Source organism: Lepidothrix coronata, unplaced genomic scaffold, assembly GCF_001604755.1.
Source record: "Lepidothrix coronata isolate B3197 unplaced genomic scaffold, Lepidothrix_coronata-1.0 Scaffold2, whole genome shotgun sequence".
NCBI lineage: Eukaryota > Metazoa > Chordata > Aves > Passeriformes > Pipridae > Lepidothrix > Lepidothrix coronata.
This window is the reverse complement of record NW_016690182.1, coordinates 5,579,332-5,592,076: the sequence shown is the minus strand read 5'-3', so window position 1 is coordinate 5,592,076 and position 12,745 is coordinate 5,579,332. Positions and strand designations below refer to the sequence as shown.

Here is a 12,745-nt window from a genome sequence, read left to right as displayed (position 1 = left end):
GAGTTCAAGCTCCCGCAGGAGCGGGACAGCCCCGCGCCCCCCAGTCCCGCCCCCGGCACGGCCGGCGCCGCGCCCGCCATCTTGGGGCCGGGCAGGGCCAGGCCGCGGTGCCACACCCAAACCCGTCCCCCCGGCACAGCGGCTGCCCCGGTGCCACACCCAAACCTGTCCCCCGGCACCGCGCGACTCCGGTGCTACACTCAAATGCTTCCCCCGCGGGCGGGCGGGCGGTGACGCAGCACGCCGGAAGTGAGCGGGCGGGACCGGGGCGGGGCCGCCTCCGGGTGCCGCAGCAAAACCCTTCCGGGCGGGGGCGGCCGCTGGCGGGCGGGTCCCGCGGCCGGGCCGGCGATGGCGGGAGCGCGGCGGTGAAAGGGGCGGAGAGCGGGGCCGGGGCCGCGCCGGGCGCTCGGGGGGTGTCCCTGCCCTCAGCGCGGCGCGGGAGCAGCGGGGCCTCGCCCTTCTCCTGAGGTGCGCCGGGGCTATGCGAGGGCCGCGGTGCCGCCTGCGCTAGGCCCGGGCCCGGCGGGAGCGGCGAGCGGGGCCCGATGCGGGAGTACAAGGTGGTGGTGCTGGGCAGCGGCGGGGTGGGGAAGTCCGCCCTGACCGTGCAATTCGTCACCGGCACCTTCATCGAGAAGTACGACCCCACCATCGAGGACTTCTACCGCAAGGAGATCGAGGTGGACTCGTCGCCGTCGGTGCTGGAGATCCTGGACACGGCGGGCACCGAGCAGTTCGCCTCCATGCGCGACCTCTACATCAAGAACGGGCAGGGCTTCATCCTCGTCTACAGCCTGGTCAACCAGCAGTCCTTCCAGGTAACCTCGCCCTGCACGGAGCCGTCCCTGCCCTGGGGAAGGCGCTGGGCTGGGCAGGAAGTTTTTTGAGGGTGGCCACGTGTGCGGTGTGAGCGCGTTATCAGCGAAGGGCCAAAAAGTGTAAATGCTTGAAAGCGCGTTTGCCAGCCCCGCTTCCTGGTTGAAACTGCTTGCTTTGCAGGTACTTATCAGGGTGCCACCATTGTTAAATCCCACGCAGTGCTGGAGAACAATGACCAGCTCCCACTTCTCCAGCAGAAATCTCTTGGCAATCCCCTTTTGTGAAGAAATCACTCGATATTAAAAGCGAGACTTCCCCTTCCAACTCCCCCCCTTTCCTAAAAGGCATGTTTCTGCAGTTGCTCCTGAAGAGAGCCTCATTGTTCTGCAGTTGTGACTTGTTAAGTGAGCTGCTATTTTCCGCCTCCTCCCCCCAAAATATATTTCTGTCCAGCGTGAGCTCGTTGCTCTTACAGCATAGGTGGGGCACTGGCGAGGAGAACCAGCCACGGGCGATGATTTGTGGGCCTGGATTTGATTTCTGCTATTAAAACTCTCCAAAAAAATATTGAAATATCTCTGCCAGTAACTGGTCTGAGCTGCCTCTAGAAGCGAGGCTTTGTTTTTGGGCAGTAAGCGAGTTCAGCAGTGCTGTGAGCAGCGCAGGGATTTCCAGCTCCTGCGTTGGCCTGGGCTGCCGAGCTGGGTGTGTTCCAGCTGGTTGGCAAGACCTTGCACACCCCCACTGGAGCGGCGCGTTTGCTTCTGCTGGAGGCTAAACCTTATCTTAGCAGAGGCCTCGAAACAAGCTGGAGACATACTTATCTTTGGAAAACAACAGCAGTGACATTGGGATGCTCTGCTCTCGTTTTCACTGATTTTAGGGGGCCAGGGAGCTCCCATTATCCAAGGAATGGATGCACAGTTAGTAATCCACCCTGTTAATATTTAATTATCCCCGTCTGTCTGCAGCGTGTTTGCTCTGGAGGCTGTAGGTGTAAACCACTCTGCAGCTCTTAACACAGAGGTAACTTCAAACGCTGGAATTGCTTTGTCTGAGAACTATGCAAGAATTTGTAGGACTTAGTACTGATAGTAACTTAAAACACTCAGGGGGCAGAGGAGGCTGACTCAGACTTTCAAGTGTAAACTCCCCATGTCGGCTCAGACTTGAATAAATGCATCTCTAGGTAATAAAATTTCTTTACAGCATCTAATTTGGTTACTTACATGGGATTAAATGTGTTCACAATGAATTATTTCAAACATTCTACAAGTGAGAAGGCTTTATTTAAATTGCTGGCTTTCTCAAGCTGTAAACTAAGCACAGACTTCCTAAATGTTTGTGTAATGGTGTGGTCCTGTTAGGGTTACAGGTCCTTAGACTGGAGACAACTTCTTCAGAAAGCTGAAACCAGCTTTCAAAGCAGTGATATCCTGTCTTCCTCCAGCTGAACTGACTGTCTGAGAGCACAGCAGTCACTTTCTGTTTGTATGTGCACATAAATGCTATAAAATGTGCATGCTTTTATAGATAAGAAAAAATTACTTTTATTGACGATTAGTAGTAAGTTTCTCTGAGCTCTGCAATGACTGTGAACTTGGCAAGTCTTTGGATGTATTTTTCATGTTCTTTTGCACATGAGGATTATTAAGATGTGCTTCTGTAGCAATTCCATGTGATTGTGTGTACTAACCAGCTGGATTGTTTGACCAGGACATCAAGCCGATGAGGGACCAGATTGTCCGGGTGAAGAGATACGAGAAGGTTCCTCTGATCCTGGTGGGGAACAAAGTGGATCTGGAGTCGGAGAGGGAGGTGTTGTCTGCAGAAGGCAGAGCCCTGGCTCAGGAGTGGGGTTGTCCCTTCATGGAGACGTCAGCCAAGAGCAAAACAATGGTGGATGAACTGTTTGCTGAGATCGTCAGGCAAATGAACTATGCCTCCCTGCCTGAGAAACAGGATCAGTGTTGTACAACTTGCATCGTCCAGTGAGAGAAATTAAGAAAAACCTCAACCATGGCCATACAGAGCAGGTTGGTGGAACAGTTGTCACTAACTGAGGTGCACGAACACACTGTTTGAGTAAGCAGAAAAAGTGACAGGGAGTCTGAAGTGAAGCAGTCTAACCTGGAGGCAACCTTCCTCCAAAAGAGGAAGACCTTGTGCACTTGACTATTTGAGTCAGATGGACTTGTTGTGTTACCTCAGTAGGGTTAGTCAGGGAATGCTGCATTTGCTTGCAGTAATTTTACAATGACACAAAGTGTATGATCTCATCTGCACCTATTTTGACTGTCAGTGCTGTATTTGACGTTACGTTATCCTTAATGTTTTGTGATGTTCCTGTAGTTGGTACCTGGATTATTTTCAAGTAGTGGGAGTTACCTGGGAGTTCAGTGGGATTATTGTGATCAAGTTTCCCAATAGTTTTGCTGAGAAGACTTTGAGCTTGTTTAAAATAAACAGAATTCTGTGGTACAGAAACTGAATGTACTTAGAGTACCCTTCTGCCTTATCAGAAGTTTCTCTTGGAAGAAAACCAACCTGAGTGGTGAGAAGTGGCTTGAAGCCCACATGTACTAGTCAAGGGTGTGCACAAAGTGCTCTTCATCTGAAATGTCCAGAGCAAAGAACACATTGTAAAATGGCTTCCCAGTGCACGGCTCTCCTTTCCCCAGTGACTCATAAGAGGTGTGACGACAGAGGCAGAGGGGCCTCTGCAGAGCTTCCCCTGTGTCAGGTGTTGCTGTGATTTGTATTTTTTTCCTCAAGGACAGCTGCCTTTGACCCTTCACACACATGGTGGTTGTTTTCAGTACCTTTTTCACCTGATGGTGACAATGGGTCTGTTCCTTCCCTGTGCACAGCAGTGCTGTCATTCCTGTGAGGTGGTTCTGGACCCCTCCCAGCTGTTGTTTCCCCTGTAGCTGTTCCAGGTCTGGTTTCAGCATTGGCTCGAATCCATGTTACTGCAAAGGGCTCTTCCACACCATTGGTGTGCTCTGTGTGCAGCCAGCTGGTCCTTCAGTTGTCCCTTGGACCTGTCTTGGCGAACAACTCCTCATGATCTCTGAGGGCAAGTGCAGGAATGAGGGAGGACGTGAAAATTCAGGGGAAGAAACTACCCCTTTTGGCAGCTGCACTGCTTGAGGCTCAGACTGCCACTGCCACGTTAGTAACTCCTGCTCAACTCAAGGAGCTTTTTGTGTCTGAGTGACAAGAGGGAAAATAGGTTATTACTGGAAGCTTTGGACCATGTATCCTCTTTAATCTTGAGTGCAAGGTCAGAGAGTGAAGTCTCAAAGCTTGTCTTTGAGATTGTTATCAAGTGCTTTGTGAATGTAAAATTTTAGATGCTCGTGGCCCTGACACTGTCATGCTATGGGTACTACATGATGTTTTTATCTGCAGTTCTGTGAAATTAGGAAGGGCTGCTGTCACTGTAAGAGGTGTATGTAAGTTCAAGATTTACTTGCTGAAAGCTGAGCAAACTGTTTGTACTGGAGCAGAGAAAAATGCAAATTAAGACTTTCCTTGTACAGTAATCACACCAGCAGAGCCTATAGGGTTATAGGAAGGAATTAATCAAAGGAATTACTGCTTTTTTTAGTGAGATGCTGCAGGGTTATAATACCCTGAGTTGCATATAACCATTGCAATGTTGCAGCTATTTCTAAGGCAGCTTCACAAACAGGATTATGTGGATTGAAGTATGGTGCCAAAGTTATGGCAGTCCCCTGGGTTACTAATGGTTCATCTTGTGCAGGTTACTGTCTTCAACTCTGACAAAATCAGACCTTTCATCTCTGAAATACTTCCAGAATTGGTTTCTTCTAAGGGAGATTTCTTTGTAACCTGTCTGCTTCTGGATTTAGCATTAAATAGCAAGTTTAATCTCAGGAGTGAAATTGAGGTAGGGGCAGGGCCACATGTTATTCCTTTGAATCATAACTTGTCTAGATTTGGTGGGTTTCCTAAGCATGCTCTTGCTTCAGAAGAAACATCCGTGTTCTTATGTCTTTGTGACCCCTTAAGTCAGAGGTTCCTAAGCTTTTGTAATATAGATTTCCTCTTCTTCCTTCTGCCTAGCTTAGAGTCACACCAAGCCTCTAGCATCAAACTGCTTCCTTGCTTCTAGGAATTGCTGCCTCTGCTCAGTGTAGTCTCATCACTTGTGCCAAGCAAGCCTTTCCTTCCTGAGCTGCTTTCTGTTTAGTCCAGATCTTGCCATGTCTGGAACTTTAATTACTCATCCTGGCTCTTCACAGGCTTCATGCTCTGTGTCTTTCATTTCAACCTCACATTTTTGGGGTATTTTCCTCTTCCTGGCTCCCACCCTGTCCTCATTCTTTGATTGAGTAGATGTAGAATCTCATTAACTTTATCATAAACCTTTGCTGCCTGATAATTTCTTCTGATGTGCTCTGGTGTAGGAGAGGTGCTGATGGTGTCTTGTGATAGCCCTAATCAGCTTTGTAATCCTTCTGCTTATCTGTGATCCAGGAAACAATTGCTGCATGTCAAACCTCTGCTTTAGCAGTGACCCCTCCTAGGCAAACTGAAACTGAGAAGTGGAACCAGCTGTCTGCAAACCTGTGTGTAGGAAGTGGGCTTGAACTGTAGCTGTGTCCTGGGATAATCACCATCATCATCATCATCTCTGAGTTCTGTAACCTTGTGTCCAGGAGGAGCCTGAGGTGTGGGTCAGTTGTTCACAGTGAAATATGTAGCAGCAGTTTGTGCAGTCCCTGCAGTTTTCTGGTGCAGAAATCCACGAGAGATGCCTTGAGTGAAATCAAGGATGGAACATAACTGCATAGTTGGGATAACCCATAGTTTATTTCAGAAATGTGCGTCGTTCTTGCATCCTGTTTCCCCCCTCTCCTTTCCTGCTTCTGCAGTGGTCTTGTGTTGTTTTGTTGCATTCAAAGATGTGAGATTTCCAGCAGCTGTTCTCTGTTCCTTGCTCTAGTTTTTCTCTTGAATTTTCAGTATGAGTGTTTTGTATTTTAAATCTTTAAAATATGGCATCTGTTACAGTCCTTGTGCATTAAAGGCTTTCTGTAGGGATACTGATCAGATTGGGAACACCTTAATATTGGGGTGAAGGGCTGATGCTGATGAATGATTCCTGTCCCCTCCATTCATGAGTAACTGATATTAGTAAGGCCAAAGGAAGTGTTCCTCTCTAGACATAAAAACTGAAAGCATACTCTCTTCTGGCCTGTGTGGCTGTGCAATGCAGGGTTTGCTGCTTTGACAGTACAGGGACCCTCCCCATCTAAAACTCATGGACCAGCAACAGTGTGGGGTAGGAATGATCTCACCAGACTGGGAGAGAATTACTGTTAGCTGGAAAACATACAAACAAGCAAGAAAAACCTGGCTGTTTGTTCCCATCAGGGCAGGAGTGCTGCTTCTGGATGTTGGGGGTGACCAGTTGTTAGGCAAGAAGAGGAACCCTGGCTATATCAGAGCACTCTGTCATGACTAACTGGCCCTCTGTTGTGACAGAAACTGTTAATTGAGAGCAAATCAACAGCTGAAAAGAAACAGTGCAGTAGGAAACATAAGGTCCTGACTCCTTTGGAGAAATTACTTCAGGAATAGAGAAGACTCCTCAAAATCCCCGAAAATCCAAGGATCAAGCTAGAGTAAAGTACATGCATGTGCGTATGAAAACCAGGTTTCTACAGACTTTGAGCTTCGCCTGAGACTTTCGGGATATCTCTGAAGATAAATCCTGTGAGCTACAAGCAAGTTATCAGAAATACAAAGGTGTTTTGGTCACATTGGTAACGTGTTTGTGTGCTTGATTGAGAATGGTGGTGTTACAGTTCTGTCCCTGCTGAGGCTGTCTCATGAATGTTAAGGGGCTTTTTTGAGCAGTCATTTAGAGGATTTGATTACTGAGAACTCAGATGTCAAAACTGATTTAGTTGGCTCATCTCCCTGTTCCCAGAACTTGTACAAAATGCAATTGCTTCGTGTTACTGGGTGTTCACCAATGCAAAGCCCCAGCGTAGGTGTATTTGTACAAGAGAACTTAAATTTCTTGGTTGTTTCAGATCTTTAGATGCAATTTAGTATCCCACAGAGGCAGCTGTTACAAACTTCATAGAAATAAGTTATCTGCTTCCCTCTTGTATTACCAGAGTTAGTGGAGGAGAACTTAGGGAATGCCACTGTGTGAAGCAGTGCTTTGGAGCTCAGTATGGAAAATTGACGGTTCCACATGGTGGGAAGAGCTGAGTTCACTTTGGATGTGTCTTGAATATGGCTTTCATTAGTTATTTTGTTTAAATTGCAGATAAAACTCAGAGGAAACTTGCACAGATGCTGCTTTGGAGAACTTTCAGCCCAGGTTGCAGAGCTGAGCCTTGGTAAACCTGTCTCTATTACAGCACATTGCCATACATCTAAGTGCATAAGGTTGGTGGCCTCCAGGATCCACACACCTTGATCGGAATGCTTAGCATGTTTACCATAAGTTTTAAAATCTGTTCTTTATCTATCAGTCCTTTTATAGCTTTCTAAGTTCATATAATGGCTAATATGCAAGAGTTCATTTTTAATATTTTAATTGATTTCTTTAATCAATTTCTGAACTTGTATTTATTAAATACTTAAACTCAGTATTACCTACTCAATGCCTTTTAAAAGAAGAGAGTTTTAATGGAGAATAAATTGAGCCTTAAACAAATGGTTACTTCTGTATATTACCTCGCATCAGTGCTTATTTCTATTTGCAAGGTTTTCTCCTACAAGGTAGTTGGTCATTCTTTGAGACTTTTTGTTTACGTGTGACAGTGTCATGAAAAGATACTGAAGGCACCTCTGTATGGATGTAGTATCCCTTTTCTTGGCAAATGTAGCTGTGACAATGTGTTTGTAACTGGTCCTATTTGACAACAGGGATTACTTGGAACAGGATGCAAAGTCTCCAGCTGATGTTTCTTGCAATCTTGGGTTTCTTAATCAAAAACGACAATTGTAGCATTGAAAAATGGCAGCACACTTTTCCTTCTACTGAGTTTCTAAACTTGCTTGTTTACAAATAGCTTCTCTATGCCTTTGAAAAGGGATAATGTATCCTTCAAAATGGGCTGTCTGCATAGTCTGTCAGCTCAGCTTTGCCTGGCACAGTAAGAGACATCTAGTAGACCTCTGCACATGTAAATCTAATGCAAATAAGATCACTTTACATTTTATAGTTCCTAATATTTGTCTTTCTGAATAATATTTTAAAGCAATATTTGTTAAAGTTTTTCTTGCACTGTCACAAATTGCTTTTTAGTTTGGTTTTTTTTCCCCCAATAAACAAGTTTAATACTAGAGACAAGTTGGTGAAACAAGGGGAAAAGCACCAGGTTTCGGTGATACTAACTGCAAGCGTGCTTTAAACAGCCATTGCCTTCCTTATTGTTTACCTGATCAACATTTTCTCTGAATACTTGAAAATTTTAACAATAACACAGGTATAAAGAGCAGAATGAAATTGTACAAAGAGCAGACAAAATCTTTTTGTTCAGTTTATTAACGTGTTGCATACATGAGAGCTTTTTCTAGCAGTGGTTTAAAATGTGTAATTTTTTTTGCAGAAATTTAATAACTGCAGCTCACCTACTGCACCAAAGTTCTAGGTTTTTAGGAGCCCAGCTTTAGTCATTTGAACATGCTTCTAGAAATGTACATTCTTTCCCTGTAATAGCTAAATAACTATGAGAAAAGCTCCAGTAAAAGCAGTGATGGATATATGAGGTTAAGCAGTTGAAAACTCATTAATTGTATTCTGGATGATGGCATTTAAAACAATAAAAAGATCACCGGTACAGTATCTCAACATTAATGTGTTTTATTGGTAATAATGCAGGCTGACTTTACAGTGTTAGCAGAAATAAAGATTCTGAGTCTACATTCGGTGTTGAATTTGAATCCTGAAAAGAAGAAGACACCAGGATTTCTGCCTGATTATTGAAACACCTGATTTTTTTTCTGTGGGGTTACTTGAAGTTTTTTTTTCCCCTGTTTGTACAAACTTCATAAACAGGCTGAGGCTAATACTTAGGTTTGCACTTTAATATCAGAATTAAACCAAACCTTGTATTCAAAGTAGATTTTTTTTTAAGTGATGGTTGTTGATCTTTTTTGTAGGTTGTAAGGAAGTAATAGGAAATAAAAGTAATTCATAAAGATCCTAGTTTTCCTTTGTCTAAGGGGGAAAAAGTTGGTTGATATTGATCAGTGGTTCATTCCTATGGGTAGTTTTCAAACCAGTGTTCATTTTCATTGACCTCAGCGAAAAAAAAGAAAAAAGAAAAAAAAAACCTTAAGAAACTTGAACTAGCTTAGAGTGACAGGACTGGGAAAACGAGAGATGGTTTCTTCAGCACACTTTGGGGGGAAAAAGGGACCAAAAGTTTATTTAGGCTTCCTCAATAGTTTGCATGTGAAGTTGCTTATTAGAGTAAGAGGCTAATAATAAATGCAATATGTATTGTCTTTACTATGGCATCTGTTTAGGAGTTGTTCAAATCACTGCAGTAGGGCTCTACAAATAAAAAATGTAACCTAACATCAAGTATCTAATGTACTGTATCTTTATCAGTGATAGGTGAAATCTGGAATAACAAGTGCAAAAATGGAACAATTACCTATAATGCTTTGTAAAAAGTTTTTTCCAGTAGAATTCATTCTTGTCATTTTGTAAGACGACCCCTACAGTCCACCTGTTTGTAACTTTTTTAATAAAATAGATACCTGTATTACCAAACTGGGGTGACTAGTCTGTGTTCAATTTTTTCTGGAGTGGGCTGAACTGACAAGCTGCTGCTGCTTTTTGTTTTGGTTGGTTTTGGAGTTTTTAAGGTCCTGGTTGTTCTAAATGCAGTAACTGTGTCTGAATTACCGTGAGTGAGCCTTTCTGGTGCAGGGGGAATGGGGTGTACTGCTGTGCCCTGGCTGGGTGTAAAGCTCTGAGAAGAGAGAACAAGGGCTGTGGATCATCTCCTGTGCCCGGCAGGGACCCCTCCGAGCTGGGGAGCCTGTTCAGAGCAGCCACGGGGCCTCTCCTCACAGGCCAGTACGATGGTGTTTTGTTCAGAAGTGTCTCTCTTGTCCAAATCTTTAATGTTCTTGTTTTTCATACAGGCTTTTATGTGTGTGAAGATGACCCTGAGTCCTGACATCACCTTGCAGTGTCTGTAGCTGCTCTCCATCCAGAGCTGACATCTCCCCACCATGCCAGCAGAGCGAGGCTCTTGGAGCTCTGCTGCAGGAGAGGCACAGGAATTTTCTAGAAAACCTTACAGCTGAGAGTGCCCGAAGCCATTTGATAACAATTATCTTAAATGCTCAGTAAAAGCCTTGAATTTGCCAAGTCAGTGATTGTCATCTGGGCCCTGTAACAAAAAGTGCATCTTCCAAGAACATGCAGTCTTGGCACTGACCTTTAGTACTGCGCTTGTAACTAAAGCTGTGTCTTAATGTTAAATGTGATTTCAAGTTGAGGAAAAACTTGCTGCCTTGGTACCTTCAGTTCTCAGTGATGTGTCAACAGGCAAAACCACGTAGGCTGCTCACTGCCCCTCCTCCAGCTGAAACAGCGTTAGCCTTATCTTGTAGGTGGGTTTTTGTGCTGTTTCTTCTTCCTGCTCACACTTCCTTTGCTGAAATGGAGCAGTAGTTTCCATCTTGAGAGGAAGATGACAGAGAAGAAGGGCAGACTGCCCTTCTAAGTGATTTTGGGCGATATGTCTGCTTTCTTGACTTTGGCAAGAGGTGGGGGTAAAGCATTCCCTCTTCTGACTGGTGTCACTGAGGGTGGGAGTTGACACTAGGATCAGTCTGCTTCAAGATGTAAGTAGTGGGTTCATTACTGAGTGATTTCTCATGTAGTTTAAAGGTAGTCATAACTGAATAATAATACCCTGAATTCCTTATGCCATTAAGCCAACTGGAGGCTGGGAAGTGAATGTGGGTGCAGCTTTTAAGCCACTGTGGCTTCCAGCACTGGTTTGTTTCCAGGTGACAGTATGATGTAGGCTGGCTTGGGGATTTTAAGGAAGCACATAAGATTCATGTTTAAGGCCATTATCTTTCAAAAATTTTGGTGCTGAGAGGGAACTTGGTTGCTGCTGTACAGAGTTGTGTAGCATCCTTCATAAGATAGGTGTGACAATGTCACGTTGCTCTGTCTGGTTTGGGGGCTGTTTAGATAGTGTTTCATGACAGCTTTTTCTTTGGTTTAACAGTCCTGCTATACAAGTGCCCTGCAGAAAGCTCCCAGTGTCCTGCTTTCCCTGTGCAGCCACAGGACAGGGATGTTCCCCCCCCCAGCAGCTGGGGAGCAGGAGCTGACTGCAGCACAGGCGTGAGGCCTCTTCCCACCCTGCTCCTCCACCCAGCACGGGTGGCACGTAACTGCACCACTGATGAGGGCAGAGCTGGGCCCTGCAGCCAGGCTGGGTGCTCTGGGGTACAAACCACCAGCCACACCAACCCCACAGCGGGGACAGCCCAGGAGGAAGCACAGAGAGGGACCCTGCATGGGTGGAGGGTGAACCGCCGGCCACACCTCGTGTGGAGCTGCGCGCTCTTATCTGCCCCAGTAGGCTGGGCTGTAATTACAGTGTGAAACTAGGTGGAAGTGTCTAGTCTTAATTAAAATGAGATACATGGCTTCTGAAGTAATACATGTTGACCTGTGTGGGTTCTCTCTGCTGGGAAGGCGGCAGCCCGGGTAGCTGGGTTTGCTGGTAGTCGCTTCAGTTGGTGAGTCACCGCGCTCGCAGCTGGAGGAAGCACTCACAGCTCCTGTAGCTGCAGGCGAGCTCTGTCAGGAGGAGACCTGGCCCTGTGCTCTGCACTCTGAAAGTGAAATAATGTGGCTTTTGGGTTTTGTCTCTGCCTGGCCAATACAGCTGCGAGGAACAGAGAAGAAGGACTCTCAGCTGTAGATCAGCACAGCGTTCAACCCAAGGGTGATGTCCCACCTGCTGTGGTTTGTGCACGCTGCTGAGGGCAGCACTGAGCTTACGATCACCTGGCTGGCAGCGGTGATACCGATCGACTGCAAGGTTGTAGGGGGTGAAACTTGTTCTCTGCGGGAACAGTGTATTTAGTATGGAATCAGCCTACTTACCTCTGGTGCTCTCCTTCAAAGCAGAGGTTCTCTTCAAGTCCCTCCGAAAGGTCTGGAGCAGTAACTGCAATAATTGATGGGGAGGAGTCTCTCGTGTTGCAGGAATCTGCAAAATATTCACTTGTAGGGGAGGCTTTACTGTTTGTTTTGTGTCGTGTCTGTGCTCCTTGATGTTCTGCTGGTTCTGTCTGAGTGCACTGTGACAGCTTTCTAGCAGTGACTTACTTTCTCCTAATCATATTTCCAGTGATTAGACTTGTGTGGGATTTGAGACTCCACAACACTGCCTGTTACTGGGTGACCTCAATTGCTCTTGCCTGGGAAGAAAAGTGGTAACTGTAGCACTTCCCTCCTGGGGGCGTATGTGGAAGGGTGTGTTGGACTTCCTTGGAATCGGAGGCACCAGCATCATAGAATTGGACTTCTTGCAGGTAAATAAATAAGTGGGCTAGATCTTAAATAACAATGTTGAAAAATTATCAGACTTATGAAAACTGCTAGTATCTTTTACATATTTGTGAGACTATAATGTAGCTGGTTCAGTCTTAGACTTCTTGTGCTTCTACTGAAAGGTGGATTGATTTATCATAATTGATAAATGACTGCAGCTCAGTAAACCAGACATTCAGCTTTTTGGGAGCTTTCTGGCTCTTGAAGTTACTTTTGTCTCTTTTTTCCTACTGTTAGGCTAACTAGTTCATACAGTTTTATATTCTTAGAAGATCTGCCTTGACATTAGACTTAAATTATCTGATCAGCCCAGAAAAGAGAAAATAT

At 45.5% G+C, this 12,745-nt stretch overlaps 1 protein-coding gene across 1 annotated transcript; it reads left to right on the top strand.

Moving 5' to 3' along the window:
• Positions 1-315: 315 nt before the first annotated feature.
• Positions 316-9,598, top strand: RAP2C (RAP2C, member of RAS oncogene family). The gene is made up of 3 exons (XM_017818509.1): positions 316-821; positions 2,539-2,858; positions 7,136-9,598. The coding sequence occupies exons 1-2, from the start codon at positions 549-551 to the stop codon at positions 2,815-2,817; spliced, it is 552 nt and encodes a 183-aa protein (XP_017673998.1). The 5' UTR covers positions 316-548; the 3' UTR covers positions 2,818-2,858; positions 7,136-9,598.
• The last annotated feature ends 3,147 nt before the right edge of the window (positions 9,599-12,745 follow it).